The sequence below is a fragment of the Hemicordylus capensis genome, chromosome 15, assembly GCF_027244095.1.
Source record: "Hemicordylus capensis ecotype Gifberg chromosome 15, rHemCap1.1.pri, whole genome shotgun sequence".
In the NCBI taxonomy this organism is placed as follows: Eukaryota; Metazoa; Chordata; class Lepidosauria; order Squamata; family Cordylidae; genus Hemicordylus; species Hemicordylus capensis.
In genome coordinates this window covers 15,077,927-15,094,334 of record NC_069671.1, presented here as the reverse complement: position 1 = coordinate 15,094,334, position 16,408 = coordinate 15,077,927, and the positions used below count along the sequence as shown (strand labels likewise).

The 16,408-nt window shown below is 49.0% G+C and overlaps 1 protein-coding gene across 3 annotated transcripts in view; it reads right to left on the bottom strand.

Moving 5' to 3' along the window:
* The window catches only part of RPH3A (rabphilin 3A), a 72,040-nt gene that overhangs the window by 38,529 nt on the left and 17,103 nt on the right, over positions 1 to 16,408 (bottom strand). For 2 of the 3 annotated variants that reach the window (XM_053280292.1, XM_053280290.1), the window contains exons 2-4: positions 12,700 to 12,786; positions 9,664 to 9,675; positions 2,907 to 3,050 (exon numbers count right to left, since the gene is read on the bottom strand). In XM_053280292.1, coding sequence (XP_053136267.1) covers positions 2,907 to 3,050; positions 9,664 to 9,675; positions 12,700 to 12,767 — 224 coding nt within the window. In that variant the 5' untranslated portion in view covers positions 12,768 to 12,786. The remainder of the gene's footprint in view (positions 1 to 2,906; positions 3,051 to 9,663; positions 9,676 to 12,699; positions 12,787 to 16,408) is intronic. The other variant, XM_053280291.1, reaches the window with a different exon arrangement.

Here is a 16,408-nt window from a genome sequence, read left to right as displayed (position 1 = left end):
GCATTTCCTCCGGTTGCTCTTTCCGCTGGGGGACGGCAAGACCAGCCTGCTCGTTTTCATTCTGCGAATCCTTGGCCGGTGGGGTCAAGTCGCTTGCTTACAACACAGCTCTGCTCAGCAGGGAGGAGAGCTGGCCTTGTGGTAGCAAGCAGGACTTGTCCCCTTAGCTAAGCAGGATCCACCCTGGTTGCATATGAAAGGGAGACTAGAAGTGTGAGCACTGCAAGATATTCCCCTTAGGGGGATGGAGCTTTTCTGGGAAGGGCATTTGAGGTTCCAAGTTCCCTCCCTGGCAGCATCTCCAAAGTAGGGCTGAGAGAGAGACTCCTGCCTGCAACCTTGGAGAAGCTGCTGCCAGTCTGTGAAGACAATACTGAGCGAGGTGGACCAATGGTCTGACTCGTTTCCTGTCCTTTCTGTCCAGTCCCAAGCATGCAAATGCTCTTTCATTGAGCTCTGTCCCCAGTCCAAATTCCCTCCCTGGCTTCTCCAAGATAGGGCTAAGAGAGACTCCTCCTGCCTGCAGCCTTGGAAAAGCCGCTGCCAGTCTGTGTAGACAATCCTGAGCTAGATGGACCAAGGGTCTGACTCAGTATACAGCAGCTTCCAATGTTCCATTTGAATAGGAGACATGTGTGAGCACTGTAAGATATTCCCCTTAAGAGATGGAGCCACTCTGGGAAGAGCAGAAGGTCCCAAGTTCCCTCCCTGGCAGCATCTCCAAGAGAGGGCTGAGAGAGATTCCTGCCTGTAACATCGGAGAAGCCGCTGCCAGTCTGTGTAGACAATCCTGAGCTAGATGGACCAAGGGTCTGACTCAGTAAAAGGCAGTTTCTTACGCTCCTATGTTCCTAGCAGACCATGTGGGCTGGGATCCGGGGAGTTTTTAACGTTCTCCAGATGGCCACTTTTGCGGGGTCTCTTTCCTATAAGTAACGTAAATCAGACGTTGCCTCCATGCCTAGCCAGGATCAAGGCCAGGTTCTTCTATAGCAGGGTTTCTTAACCTTGGGCCCCCAGATGTTGATGGAGTACAACTCCCATCATCTCCAGCCACAATGGACATGGCTGGGGATGATGGGAGTTGTAGTCCATCAACATCTGGGAGCCCAAGGTTAAGAAACCCTGTTCTACAGAGAGAGCAAGAGGGTTGCCAAACTTCCTCATGGGAAGGGACGGTTCAGCACCGTCCGTTTTATTTCCCTTCAAGGGAAACACTCCCAGATATGAAGAGTATCTACTTTCCGCCTCGAATGTGCCCGGTGCAAATGCTATTCATGCGGGAAGGCAAGAGGAATAGAGCCAGTTTGCAGTCCACGGCGTGTTCCAGGCGATGCTGTCGGTTTCACGGGGATGCAAAGGCCCTTTCTTTTTAAAAAAAGGAGAACTCCAAGGGAGGAGTGCTTTCTGGCTGGCTTTTGCTAGTGAGAAATGGTGCAGTGCAGCAGACGCTGGCGAGGGGAGAAGCCGAGCGGACCGTTTCTCCTCCTTTCCAGAAGGGCTGGTGAGTGAGGAGAGGTGGAAATCGCAGAGAGCTTTTGCCAAGAAAAAAAACCCGCACACCCACACAGCCTTTTCACCTACCACCTGCCACTTCGCTCCCACCACCCACGGAGCTGGAAAGGGAGGGACCGAAAGAATCCGCCTCGCTCTGCGTTTTAGGGACAATCGCAGGATGCTTGGAGCACATCGGGAAAACGCTGCAGCATCAGACCCAAGTCCCACATCCTGTTCCATGCAGGCAATTGCTCTCTCCTTCTCCTGCTGCTACCCCTCTCAGCAACTGACATTCAGAGATATACTGCCTTTGGACATGGAGGTTCCACACACCCATCAGGACTAACACCTGGGGGTGGACTTCTCCCCTCCATGAATCTGCCCCATCCCCTTAGGCTAGCGGCCATCGTCACCACATCCTGTGGCAAGGAGTTCCATAAACTAAACCTGGGCTGCGCGAAGAAATACTTCCTGAATCAACTGCCGATTAATTTGACTGGATGACTGAGTCCTAATATTGTGAGAGAGGGGGATACAGATCCTCTCTGTCCCCTTCCAACACACCATACAAAGTTTTATACATCTCTATCATGTCCTCTACTGCTGGCCGGATTTTGCTCGCAAACAGGACGCGCGGCCCCGTTTGCAAGAGAAACCACACCCCGTGTCTGATGTCAGGTGCTGACATCTGACAAATCCCATAATCCCTGGCTATTGGCCACTGTGTCTGGGGATTATGGGAGTTGTAGTCCCAAAACAGCTGGGTGGGGGGGCCTACGTTGAGCAAGCCTGCACTAGAAACATAGCCCCAAATTATAATAAAGCAGCAATCTCAATGTGAAATGTGCCTAGTCCCAAAATCTTCTACCCCAAACATGGAGGATAGGCATGTTTCTTCTGCCCCAAACATTGGGGGGTGGGGGTCAGAGCTATCCCCTCTATAGCAGGGGACAGATGTTGCTGAACTACCCATCTGCAATTCTTGAGGCTGGAGATGATGGGAGTTGTAGTCCAGCAACATCGGGAACAAATGTTGGGAACCGACAGGATGAAAAAGAAAGCAGACAGAAACCGGAGTGTGGATCAAAAGGCTGAGCATCCTAAGAGGCACTGGTCATCATGGATGTCCAGAGATGGGGGGACAAGAGGAAGAAGTCCCGTCCCCACCCCAAATGAGCCAGCCTCATTGAATTCAATGAGGGAACAGGATCACAGCCTTTGCTCCACCTCCCCTTCAACAGAAAAGCTATTTTCTTTTGTCACTGAAATGGGACTTGCAAGTGCCTTGAGCAAAAGGCTAAGAGACACAGCAGGAATGAATGTCGGCAGGTTGTGTGCGAGGCCCGTAATCTTCCGCCCAAATTCCTATTCTTCCCCCACAAAGTTCATGAGAAGCAGCGTCTCCTTACCCAATCCGCTCCTGTTCCATTTCCTCCATCTTCTCAGCCCGGGCAATGACGCGGTTGATGATCTCCTTCTCTTCATCCGTCAACTCTTCATTCTTCCGCGCTCCCCCTGGCTGGTTCCCGTGGGCCGTCCAGCCACCAGGGGCCCTAAGAGGCAGAGAAAGAGGGTGTGGGAGCTGATCACAAGAGGGCGTGGAACCTCCAAAGCGAATTCTGCCTGGGGTTTCAAACACAGACATGCTAAGATTGTTCTTCTAATTATCCGTTTTCGTGATACCCATCCCTGTCATGATGTGGTGTTGTACAGAAAGGGATTATGGGTTAAAAAAAAATGGCAGTACCCCCAGGAGGAGTGCTGAGGCCACCTCCATCGCCAAATTTTGCCCCTGCCTCTGAAATCCCACCATTTTTGTCCCCAAATGACCCCCATTTGTTCAGGCAAATCGCTTTCAAAGTGTAAACAGCAGGGGGGAAACCCTGGTTCACTGCCTGGAAAAACCCTGGTTCACTGCTTGGAGGGAAACCCTGGTTCACTGCTTCGTAATGTGTGAAGCAGCCTTTTGTGGTTTCCTTCGCCGCAGGAGTCCGGAGTCCTGGGTTGCCTTCCAAGACTCTGCCACTTCTTTCCTGCCTTCCTTGCCAAGCCGTTTCTCGGTTGTCTCTTTACATATTAAGTTGTTTGTGACACCAGCTGTCTCCTTCTCCCGTCAGGCTGTGCGGAGATGGCAGCTGGGGGAAGCTGAGTTAATTCAGACAACAATGCCCAATCAACAGACAATTGCAGGAGGCAGATGACTGAGAAACCCAACGTGCCCCGAATGGGTTTGAGTGGAAGAGGAGCTGGAATCGCTTTCCATTCAGACCCGGTTTAGGAGAGGACATGAGGCATCAGGAGCAGCAGGGGCAATCTCTGGCAGCAGAAGACTGCTGGCACACCAGCAAGGTAGCAAGACAGATGTCCTCCTCCCCCCAGCTAAAACAATGGAGCGAGAAGGCAAGGAGGGTGCAGACAAATGGGGCAACGTTTGGCCCCCTGCCTCAAGTGCACGAGGCCTTCGTACTCTGCTTAGGAGCTGTTAGGGCTAGAAAGAGGAAGTGAGTGTTATATGGCCTCTTCAGGTTGCCCCAGACTGGGTGCTTTCCAGATTAGCTGCTCAACGGCAGCAAAATGCTTCCGTTCAGGAAAACTGCATTCAAAATATAAATAACAAAGTGCCCAGCAGGGGGAGCAGTCTCGCGAAAACTAACAATCCGGGAAAAACAGCAACCTCTTTACGCCGGACATACAACGTTCGATCAATAAATCGCAGCGATTAAATTCGAAACAAGGCATCGGAAATGTGAATGGCACCCTGCTGTCAGCGTAAGGACTGCGGTGTCACAACACAGGAAGTGTGGAAGCAGACTTCCGAGTTACAACGTGACCCCATTGCAGGAAATCTGGAAAGCACCCTGGTCCCGGGGACAACCCGAAGGAACCATATAACACCAATCTTAGAAGAATTGCACTGGCTGCCGATAGGTTTCTGAGCGAAATAGTGCTGGTTATTACCTATAAAGCCCTTAACGGCTTGGGTATTTAAGAGAATGCCTCCTTTGTCACAAACCCTGCCACCTATTAAGATCTTCTGGAGAGGTCCGGTTATGGTTGCCGCCGGTTCATTTGGTGTCGACTAGGGACCAGGCCTTCTCTGTGGCTGCCCCAGGGCTTTGGAATATGCCCCCTGTCGAAAACCGTTTCTCCACCTCAGATTGCTTTTTAAAGACTCTCGAGACACGCCTGTTTCCTCTGGCTTTTCAATTAAAATTAATTTTAAACGGTTTGACGGTTTTTTATTTGGCGAAGTTGTTTTTATTTGTTTTCATTCCATGTTTATATTTGTTGAATTTTAAAATTAAGCACATCGCCTGTGGTCTAAATGAATAAGAAACGCATGGCTTTGTATGGGGCTGTCCCACATGATTACAGACGGGAGCATCTCCCTGAAGACCGAAGGATTCCCAGACTCATCCCAGACTGGCCATGGGCTATCCTGAACAGGAAGTCTTCCCAGCTCTTCCTGTTCAGGACAGCCAATGGCAGCCTTGGTAGGCAAAGACGGTCTTTACCGGTCCAGATTCCCGCTGGGCAGCTCAGTAAAGAAGAGCAACTTGAGTTCTAAAGCACGTCCTTGATTTCCTCCCCTCCCTTCTACCTCGCCTTATTATTATGACAACTACTACGACGACGACTACTATTATTATATTTTTAAAGAGACGGAACCCTCGTTCAACATTTCCCAGGCTGCACAGTCTTTTTATCATCAAGAGGCTTTTCTGGGCAGCAGTTTTTCTGCAATCTGTTTGGAGCGTGTCTGCGAAATGAGCAAACACAGGCTCACTTCTGTATCACAAGGTAGCAGGGGAGGAGAGGATAGACTCTACAAGGCAAACATCTGTCAGTGCTCAAGAGAACACACAGCCGCTGGCTTACCTGTATTCCAAACCCTATTAGCCTGCCCACCCCATTAGAGTCCCCCCCCCAAGGATTCAACAACTTAAGATGAGCCACCTGATAGGAAGGGGTGCCAAATTTTCCTCTTGAAGCAACAAAATCAAGAACAAAATTCCCAGATTCCCATTGAGACACAGACCCTGGTGCTCAGGTGGGGTCAGGAGGAGAGCTGGTCTTGTGGTAGCAAGCACAAATTGTCCCCTTTGCTAAGCAGGGCCTGCCCTGGTTGCATTTGAAAGGGAGACTACATGTATGAGCACTGTAAGATATTTCTCGTAGGGGAGGAGGCCGATCTCGGAAGAACACCTGCAGGCCTGCATGCAGAAGGTTCCCAGTTTCCTCTCTGGCATCATCTCCAAGATAGGGCTGAGAGAGACTCCTGCCTGCAACCTCGGAGAAGCCGCTGCCAGTCTGGGTAGAAAATACCAGGCTAGATGGACCAGTGGTCTGACTCAGTAGACGGCAGCTTCCGATGTTCCGATGTACCTTGGAACGTCATGAAGTTGCTTTATCTTTTTCTCCCCGCTTCCTAGAGACAGGCGAAGAGCACCAAATTCACCTGTTTGGAGGAGCAGCGAAAGGAACTCAGCAGTTGATTGGAATAAGCGGCAGGGACGGACTCAGACCTGAGCATTGGGAACAGAGTTGTGCCTGCCTGCCAGGTGAGGGCTGAAACCAGTTTGGTCTGAGCCCAGAGTGTGCCTGAGCAGTGAATTGGGATTACAAGGCAAGCCTTTTGCTGCAGATCGATAGACCAACGGTACTTCATTTATGATTGTGCCTTCCATAAATCTCCCCTAGGCGATTCCAGAGGCCTTTGCGTAGGTTACCAAAAGGACCATTGCAGGGTTGCAGAATTCCATCAAATATTTCCCCACCCCCCCCCCTCCAATCAATAAACTCTCTCGGTTTGGATTCTTTGGTTTATTAGCTACTCTTCAGGAAAGCAATAAGATACACCACTCGACATCCCGATAACAAATGAGTCTCAGCCCCAGGAGAGCAATGTGAAATTCCAAGAGTCAATTTGCACACTGTAAGTGACTTTGGGGGGCAGAGATCGGAGTGGATGGCTGATGGTGTGGCTTCTTTCAACGTGCATTAGAGTTTGTTGCACAGCAATTCAGCACACTGAAGTGGTTACTTCGCTATAAATAGGTAACGGAATGGCTTTATGGAACCCTCACTGAATGAGTGAATGGAGGGAGGAGAGGGCGGCGAGCTGGTCTTGGGGTAGCAAGCATGGATTGTCCCCTTTGCTAAGCAGGGTCCACTCTGGTTTGTATTTGAATGGGAGACTACATGTGAGCAATGTACAATATTCCCCTTAGCGGATGGAGCCACTCTGGGAAGAGCACCTGCCCGCTTGCATGCAGAAGGCTCCAAGTTCCCTCCCTGGCAGCATCTCCAAGACAGGGCTGAGACTCCTGCCTGCAACCTTGGAGAAGCCGCTGCCTGTCTGGGTAAACAATACTGAGCTGGAATGACCGATGATCTGACTCAGTATATGGCAGCTTCCTATGTTCCTATGAATGGAGTTTTCAACATGCTGTTGGCTTTTTACTTCTTGTGAAAGAACTGTGCTGTTTAGTCCAACTCAGATTGCTAAAAAGAGTCTGGAAATAGGACATTTATTTTAGCAGGGGGTTTCTATAGTAATTACTAAATACTGGAGAAGTGTCAATAACCCATCACAGAAAAGGTGGTGCAGGAAATTTTAATATCATGATTGTGTTAATTTTAACACAATCATGATATTAAAATTTCCTGCACCGCCTTTTCTGTGATGGGTGGATGTGATTCAAAGAGCCAAGAATGGGCCAAATCAGGCTCACCAATTCTTCAAAAAGCCCTGGGAGGGGTTTAACTCCCTCAGTGTTTTAAAGAAACCATCGAAGGCACATCATCTTAGAGGGGCTTTAAAATATGTTATCCTCTGCTTATATCTGGTAGGTTTCTTAGTTTTTCGCTTTTTATTTATAACTCCGAATCTGAAACTTGTAAAATTGGTAATGTTTTAAATGTGGCTTTAGGCTGGTCTTTTAACTTTCTCAATTTGGTTTAAAAAAAAAAAGTTCTACATTGGATCTATTTTATTAATGTTGTGAGTCGCCCAGAGCAATAGGTGGGGTTTAAATATTTATACTGTTTATATTATAGGGACATTCACATTGCCTGAATTGAACCACTTCTAAAAAATATGCCAAGTCGATCAGAAGAGTATTACACTTCCTTCCTTCTGGCAGACCAGTATATAGCAATTACAGCTGAGGGTAGAAAGGTTCTGTGCCACAGCATGCAAACTGAGATGGGAGCAGTCAATGGATTGTAATTGAGACCTCTGTATGTATATGTTTTGATACTCTATTACCCAGCCCTCTTTTTGATTTTATTTTACTTTAATTTTATTTTCCGTTTTATTTTATTTTTATTGCTGGTCACTGACTGTAATAATAAATTATTATTATTATATTTATTCAATTTCTATACCACCCTTCCAAAAATGACTCAGGTCGGTTTACACAGAGAAATCACAAATAAATAAGATGGATCCCTGTCCCCGAAGAGCCCACAATCTAAAAGAAACATGACAGTCACCAGCAACAGTTACTGGAGGTCCTGTGCTGAGGGTGGATAGGGCCAGTTACTCTCCCCCTGCTCAAAAAAGAGAATCACGACGTTAAAAGGTGCGTCTTTGCCCAGTTAGCAGGGGTCATTCATTCATTCATTCATTCATACATTCTTTTTGGAGCAAAAGAATCTCCCATGAAAATGTACGTGCAGAATTCTTCTCCGTTTTGCAATAACTCTGACTTGGCTGCCTTAAAGGAATTCTATCCTCTTTTAGGGCCGGGACAGTGAAATCACAATTACATCATGTACAGTAATTGTTTTATCACTTGTGATAGGAGCAGTTTGTGCACGGCGGAGATCTGGGGAAGCAGACCCAGATGCTGACGCTCCGTTTTTCTATGCCACAGCTGTGGAAATCCAAAACAAGAGCTTGCCGATGTCACAATTAATTGATTGATTGATTGATTAGTGCGCAAGCCACCTCTCAGATGCACGCCCACCCCCCTATAACCGGCTGTACACAGATGTGCAGCTGGAAGGGGGAGACCTGCAGCCGGAAGTGCCTTCTGCATTTATATTTTTCTGGGAACAAGCATAAATCCTCAGCCAGATAGAGGGGAAGCTAAATAGGACAGGTATAAATAGCGCCCAATTGTTTTCCCCGCCATTCAGATCAGATCCCATCGAGGTGGATTTTCAAAAGATTTCATCTCCCATGAGCTGAATTCAGGCAGTGGGAGCTGGAGGAGGTAGAAGGCTGGTTCCTCATTCCGGTTCTTGAAAGCGAGGTGGGCCCTTTCACGATCTGGCCCACGCAGCTTCTGCCTTCATTAGAGAATCGCAGGAGATGTACACCACGCTGAGCTCTTTGGGCGGCAGGGCAGGAGGATGCAAACCTAGATATTTAACATTCATCCCAGGTCCCTCCACTCTCTCGCTGCTGAATCTTGATTGTAAGTTCCTTGGGAGAAGAGACCTGGGGGCTTCTTTGTGCACAGAATTCTGTAAAGTTATTGTTAACTGCCCAGAGATGATAGTTTGGGGCAGTGTACAAATTTGATTGATAGATAGATAGATAGATAGATAGATAGATAGATAGATAGATAGATAGATAGATAGATAGATAGATGCTCTCAGTGTACTCTGAGGGCTGCAAGAGATTTGTTGCATTTTCCCATGAGTGGTGAGGAATCCCAAGAAAGATGTTACTCAGATTTGGTTTCTTTTAGACACACAATTTAGACCCCTGCTAACTGAGCCAAAAAGCCTCTTTTAAAGTGGGGATTCTCTTTCTTGAGCAGGAGGAGAGCAACTGGCCCTATCCAGCCCCAGCACAGCATCCCTCCAGCGGCTGTTGCTGGTGTCGAACTTATGTTTCCTTTTTAGATTGTGAGCCCTTTGAGGACAGGGAGCCATCTTATTTGTGTATTATTTATTTTTCTGTGTAAGCCAATTTGAGAGCTTTTTTTGAAGAATGGTATATAAATATTTTGAAGGAAAAAGGAAGGAAGGAGGGAGGGAGGGAGGGGAGGGAATTTTCTTCCCCAAACCTTGCAGTAGTGAATATATCCAACAGACCATCAATAGAACAGTCTTGCAGCATTTGCCATTTCAAAATGTTACATCTCCCATGAGTCATTTTTAAAGCTTCTACTCAAAAGAAAGAGACTACAGGCCAAAAGGGGGACTTACTGTTCTTTTCCACTTTGGAGCAGCGTGCAAAAGAAAAAGGAAAGGGGGGTGGGGGGAACAGTCAGTCCAACATTTTTATTACATCGGCCAAAGATCACTCCAACAGAAAAGAAGAAGATGATGATGAGATGACATTTTTTTAAAAAAATAAAATCTCCTGTTTCCTGCTGTGCCAGCACCTGTCCATGGATTTCTTTTTCAGCAGACTCGTTAATTTACAGTCAGTTACTAAAAACACCAATTGAAGCCCCCAAATGGTTGTCCTTTATAGGGCTACATTAGGCCTGTGCAGCAATTTGCAAGCTTTTGAGCTTCATGGAATTCTTCCTCCAGCGGAAAGGATAAAGAGCAAAGCCTTCAGGGATATTCTGAGCAATCTGAGGCTATAAGACTGAGAATGTGTATTTCTGATCATGGTCTGTTCCATAGGCACATCGGACGCTGCCTTCTACCGAGTCGGACCCTTGGTCCATCTAGCTCAGTTCAGTGTAGACAATACTGAGCGAGAGGGACCAAGGGTCTCACTTGGTAGGTGGCATCTTCCAATGTTGGAAGCAGGTCATCAAGTCTATGATGCCACAAGACCAAAACCAGTGAACCAAACCCAGGTGTGGCCCTCCAGCCTCTCCCAGGTGAAAACATGAATTATCTTGGAACAACTCACTCTCCTACTAAGTAGCATTGCCATGCCCCCCGGAATTCCGGGGTTCACCCGGATTTTAAGCATCTCACCCAGAAGGCTTAGCCCATCTAGATTCAACTGGATTTCAGCTTTCATTTTTTAAAAAAAGAAAAAAGCTAAGCTCTCACCCTTGTAAAAGCGGGATTTTGGAGCAAAACAGGCCATCCCTCTTCTGCTCCAGAATTATTTGCAAGCCTATTAACATAATATGCAAATGAGGCACCCGGATTTGGAAAGCCAGAAGACGGCAAGCCAGCGACTAAGGCCTGCTGTGCAAGGACCTCACCCACAGAACGCCACATTGCTGAAGACTGGATCCCACCCACGAGATGCTGTGTCTCAGGAGGGCACACCCGTTTCCATGCAGGTGCCCCGGAGACCCATTGCATCCTCCGACCCACGTGGAAACTGCCTGTGTAAACCGCCCTGAGCCATTTTTGGAAGGGCGGTAAAGAAATCGAATGAATGAATAAATCAATGAATGAGATGAGATGAGATTTCCCTAGAGCAGGGGGTTCCAACCTGGGGCGGAGCCAACATTGGGTGAATGGGTTCAAGGAACCTGGGCCGCCACCAATCAGGGGCCATAAGCGTGGCCCCAGACACGCCCCCGCATCTGGCATCAGACGCGGAGGGTGCTAGTTTAGCTCCTGAGAGTATGATTCCTGAAAGTAATCATACTTCCAAAGGACGATTCGCCAAAGGACGATTCGCCAAAGGACGATTCGCCAAAGGACGATTCGCCAAAGGACGATTCGCCAAAGGACGATTCGCCAAAGGACGATTCCTGAAAACAGGCACAGTTCGAGCCTGTGAAATCTAGGACTCGGTTTACTCCTGTACAGTTTGCCCTCTTCTGGCCTGCAGCCCTGGAGACTCCCGAGGAAGCCAGCATCAGTGTGGCATTCACTTAGACAATCAGCAGCATCGAAGAAGTGCTCTTGCCCAGGGAGGAAGAGTCTCCCCTCCTCTCCATGCCCTCAGCTGCAATCTGCAAACAATTTACTACCTAATGGACTCCCTCTGAACAGACCATTAGCAGCTCCCGGCATCTAGGCATTAGCCCAATACAGCACAAACACTTCCTGGCTGGGAAACAGATGCATACATTATTTAAATTATTTGCATTTAATTCCACCTCTGGAGGAAGGCTTAAGGACTGGAATTAAACAAGCAAAATGCAATTAGGCCAGGGACGGCTGGACGCATCCTCCTGCGCCCAGGTCTCATTATTTAAACTTTGGATTTTTGAATTGGATTTTTAACTGATTTTAAATGGATTTTCGCATCGCTTTGTGTTCTGTTTTGTATTTTCTTTTTTCCCCCATGGGGTCTGTTATGATTGAGTGTGTTGTATATTTTTATTGGATGCTTTCATGTTGTGTTGTGAGCTGCCCGGAGAAAAAATTGTTATGGGGCGGCTAACAAATAAAGTTTATTAATTATTATTATTGATTTGTTTGTTTGTTTGCCCGTGTTCTACTGAACCCCCTGGTCGTTACAACATCACCACCGGTATACCAGGGCCGGTATAAGCATATTTCCCAGGGATGTCTTTGGTGCAATCCCTCGGCCCCCACCTTCTACTGACACTCAGCCCAAATACATGGATGTGAAATAGTTGCATTTTCCTCCATTTGCTCATATCTCCATCTCCCTCGCTGTTATCTTTTGTCTTCCTGCTGCCAAATTTGTAAGCCCCGTGGGGCAGAGGCTTGACCGTGTGTACTTGGTGATGCAACACGTACAACTCTGTGTGTGTGTGTGTGTGTGTGTGTGTGTGTGTGTGTGTAGAGCTGGTCTTGTGATAGCAAGCATGACTTGTCCCCTAAGCTAAGCAGGGTCTACCCTGGTTTGAATTTGAATGGAAGACTTGATGTGTGAGCACTATGAGATATTCCCCTCAGGGGATGGAGCTGCTCTAAGAAGAGCATCTAGGTTCCAAGTTCCCTCCCTGGCAGCATCTCCAAGACAGGGCTGAGAGAGATTCCTGCCTGCAACCCCAGAGAAGCCGCTGCCAGTCTGTGAAGACAATACTGAGCTAGATGGACCAATGGTCTGACTCAGTATATGGCAGGTGTGTGTGTGTGTGTGTGTGTGTGTGTGTGTGTGTGTGTGTGTGAGAGAGAGAGAGAGAGAGAGAGGGAGGGAGGGAGGGAGGGAGGGAGGGAGGGAGGGGAAGAGTCTCTTGCGGGAGACATATATATATTTCCCGCAAAGTTCAATAGAACTGACAATTCAAGATAACATGGGCCATTGACTCAGCTTCCCCAGATCCACAGGGGCAGATACGCTCCTTAATAAATAAATAAATAAATAAATAAATAAATAAATAAATAAATAAATCCCCCTACCCAGTTCGATGCGACACCTGTCTGTCGTTCTGATACATCGTTCTGTTGCCGACCACCGTGTCCGTCATGGCCGAACGTTGAGGCTACCTGGGGAGAGAAAAAGACAATGGCTCCACAATAAAGGCACATGGAGGAGAGCGGGTCTTGTGGTAGCAAGCATGGCGTGTCCCCTTTGCTAAGCAGGGTCCAACATGGTTTGCATTTGAATGGGGGACTACCTGTGTGAGGACTGTAAAATATTCCCCTTGGGGGTTGGGAAGAGCACCTCCCGGCTTGCGTGCAGAAGGTTCCAAGTTCCCTACCTGGCAGCATCTCCAGATAGGGCTGAGAGAGAGATTCCTGCCTGCAACCTTGGAGAAGCTGCTGCCAGTCTGGGAAGACAATACTGAGCTAGATGGACCAAGGGTCTGACTCAGTATACGGCAGCTGCCTATGTTCCTCTGTACCAGGCCAAGCTGGCTTCAGTCCCTGCCCTGGCAGGTGAGGGAGGGACTTGAGATACATTCCAAGGCCGCTTTAGGCAAGAGCAGCCCAATTGCTCATTTGTGGAAATGGTCTCCCATCACCCACACGGGGCAAATGTCGGCCGCTGCTGCTGCTGCACGCCACACCCCAGAACCACGAGGCTGACTGTGGCACCATTAGGAAGAAGCCCTCCTCCAACTGAACAGCGCCCGGAGAAGTCACACTTTGATCATTCAAGGCGCTGCCAAGTTCTCCTCCGAGGATCTTGTTCCAGGCGTGCGGAAAGACCTCGTCAAAGGGAGATGCTGTTTCCCTTTTGTTTGCCTGATTCCCCAAGTCCCTGGGGTGGGGCGGGGGTGGGTGGGATGAGACTCGCTTGCTTCCTGCGGCCCCGGAGAAGAGATGCCGACGTGATTCGGCAAGGGAAGCCGCCTCCGCAAGCCGGCCAGTGGCGCTTCTGCCGGGAAGGGCACCGGGCATTTTGCCTCTGCGGTCTGCACGGCGTCTGGCACATGGGCTCCAAATGACTCCACAATATGGCAGTGACCACAGGCTGGCCGTAAGCAGGGATTGGAGGGGGAGGAAGAGACCTGCGGGCCAAGAAATGGACTCAAGACATCAGTAGCGGCTTGTCCTAATGAGCCAGGGAGGGCGCCAAAGGAGACGCAGCTGCCTCTGCTGTGGCGGATCCTCTCTATCCCCACAGGCTGGCCATTCAACAGGTAGATACAGCTCTACCTGGTGAATGGACAGCCTGCAGGCAGCGTGGACCTAGGCCGGGCAGGATGGGAGAGAGAGGAGCAGAGAGAGCTTTGGGAAGCAGAGGCAGCTGTGCAGAGACAGTGCCTCCTTTGGTACCCCGCCCCCAGGCTCATTGGGACCAGCTGCTCTAAACGAAATAGCCCCAAGTGTTGTAGCCTTGCCTCCTAAGAAAGGTGCTCCAGGCCCCTGATCATCTTGGTGGTTATTATTATTATTATTACATTTATATCCCGCTCTTCCTCCCAGGAGCCCAGAGCGGTGTACTACATCCTTGAGTTTCTCCTCACAACAACCCTGTGAAGTAGGCTAGGCGGAGAGAGAAGTGACTGGCCCAGAGTCACCCAGCAAGTCTCACGGCTGAATGGGGGATTTGAACTCGGGTCTCCCCGGTCCTAGTCCAGCACTCTAACCACTACACCACGCTGGCACCTTTTTCCAGTTCTACAATGTCCTTCTTTAGATGTGGTGGCCAGAATTGTACGCAGTACTCCAGGTGTGGCCGCACCATCGTTTTGTATAAGGGCATTATCATATTAGCACTTGTCTTTTCAATCCCCTTCCTAATGATCCACTCCTCCTTGCATGTCGCTAAGGTGGCCCAATTTTTAAAAAAAAAATTAAAAAAAAATCTAAAATGCTGTTTTTATGAATTAAAACATACGCAAGGGGAGAAGAACACGCTCTCAGCACAGGGGTACTCCAGAGCTCCTTGTCGCTCCTCTGGCTCTGCAATGCAGCTTTCTGAAATATTGAACAGTCGGGTTGATGCTACTCTAGCGGCTAATGCCCATAATGAGGAACTGCTGGAGTTTCTCTCTCTCGCTCTCTCTCGCTCTCTCTATGTCTGTGTGTGTTTTACATGGACAAATCTGAGTGTAATTAATCTCCTTCGAGAAAGAACGAGGCCCCGCTCACTGAGGAGGAAGCGATCTGGAGAGAGATTGCTTTGCAACAACCCCTGAACTGCAGGACGGTCAGGGAGGGAAAGCGCCGTTTGCAGGTCAACTCCCTTCTGAGGCGAGCCAAAGGCTTCTGGGGGGTCTTTCTGCCTCTGTAAATAAGCAGGCATTGCAATGCTACCAGAAACAAACAGCATGGGTTGGTAGCCACACACACACACACACACACACACACACACACACACACACACACACACACACACCTGCTTCTTGATAGCCACCTGCAAAAGCTCCAGGTTCCTGTGGATGTTTTCAAAACCACCCCCGTGAGGACCATCGGAAGCTGCCTTAGGAAGGCAGACCCTTGGTCCATCTAGCACAGGATTGTCTACCCAGACTGGCAGCGGCTTCTCCAGGGTTGCAAGCAGGAGTCTCTCGCAACCCTATCTTGGAGATGCTGCCAGGGAGGGAACTTGGAACCTTCTGCATGCAGGCAGGCCGGTGCTCTTCCCAGAGTGGCTCCATCATCCCCTAAGGGGAATCTCTTCCAGTGCTCACACATGTAGTCCTCCCATTCAAATGCAAACCAGGGCAGTCCCTGCTTAGCAAAGGGGACAATTCATGCTTGCTACCACAAGACCCGCTCTCCTCCTTCAGACTGATTGAGCAAGAAATTCCCTGAACTCCCTGATCTCTGCTTTCCAGGCAGGGAACCTGCCACTTTCATCAGTGACGATAATTCTCTCTCGGGCTGTTGGGAGCAGGGGTTAGGTTTTGAAGCACACCCAACCTCTCCTGCTCCTCACACCCCAGCACCTAATCGCCACCCAGCTCCGGCGCAGGAGAGATCTGAAATCTCCCCAATTAGCAATTTAATAAGCCATTGTCTCATGCATCCATCGCAGAGATGCATTTCGGTTCGTGCAGGGGTTTAGGGCCTATCAGTGTGGCATCCTGCTTTTAATGAAGCTCTGAGTTTGCTATCAGGGCCTTACATCCCAATTAAAACCATGCTCAGCAGAGATCCCCGGGGCAACCCGAACGAACAGCGGTGTGCTGCAGCGTTTGCTGACGACTGAATATGGAAACCAAAAGGCCGAGTCAGTCACTGTGCAAATTGCAACGGATTGACAGGACTCCGCTTGGCAGAGAGCTCATGTTTCTGTGCGTTTCTGTCCTTAAAACCAGAGAGGGGCCAGAGTTTGCCCCGGACCAGAAAGCCCTCACCCAACACCTCAGATGTGTGGAGATTGGCTGTGATGACATGACAGAGGAAAGGCCCTCTGCACACGCTCAGACTCCTTTGTGACTGTAGCATCCTGCCTAGCCTGCTGCCGTAACCGAACCTCCAAGCAAGCTGGTCTCTGGATTTGTTTTCTGCCTGCCATCTTAGGAGCACAGATAATTGTTCCAAATCTAAAGGAAAACATATGGCAGCTGTACGGCGCTCCAGCAATGGTCAAGTTTTGGTATGACCTATGATGACTCTGTCGTTATTTAATCTTGCCCCACTCTATCCCTCTTGACCTGTGCTCCCACAAACACAGGGACTGGTGGTCCTGGAGCTGAGGCTTGCGAGGGAG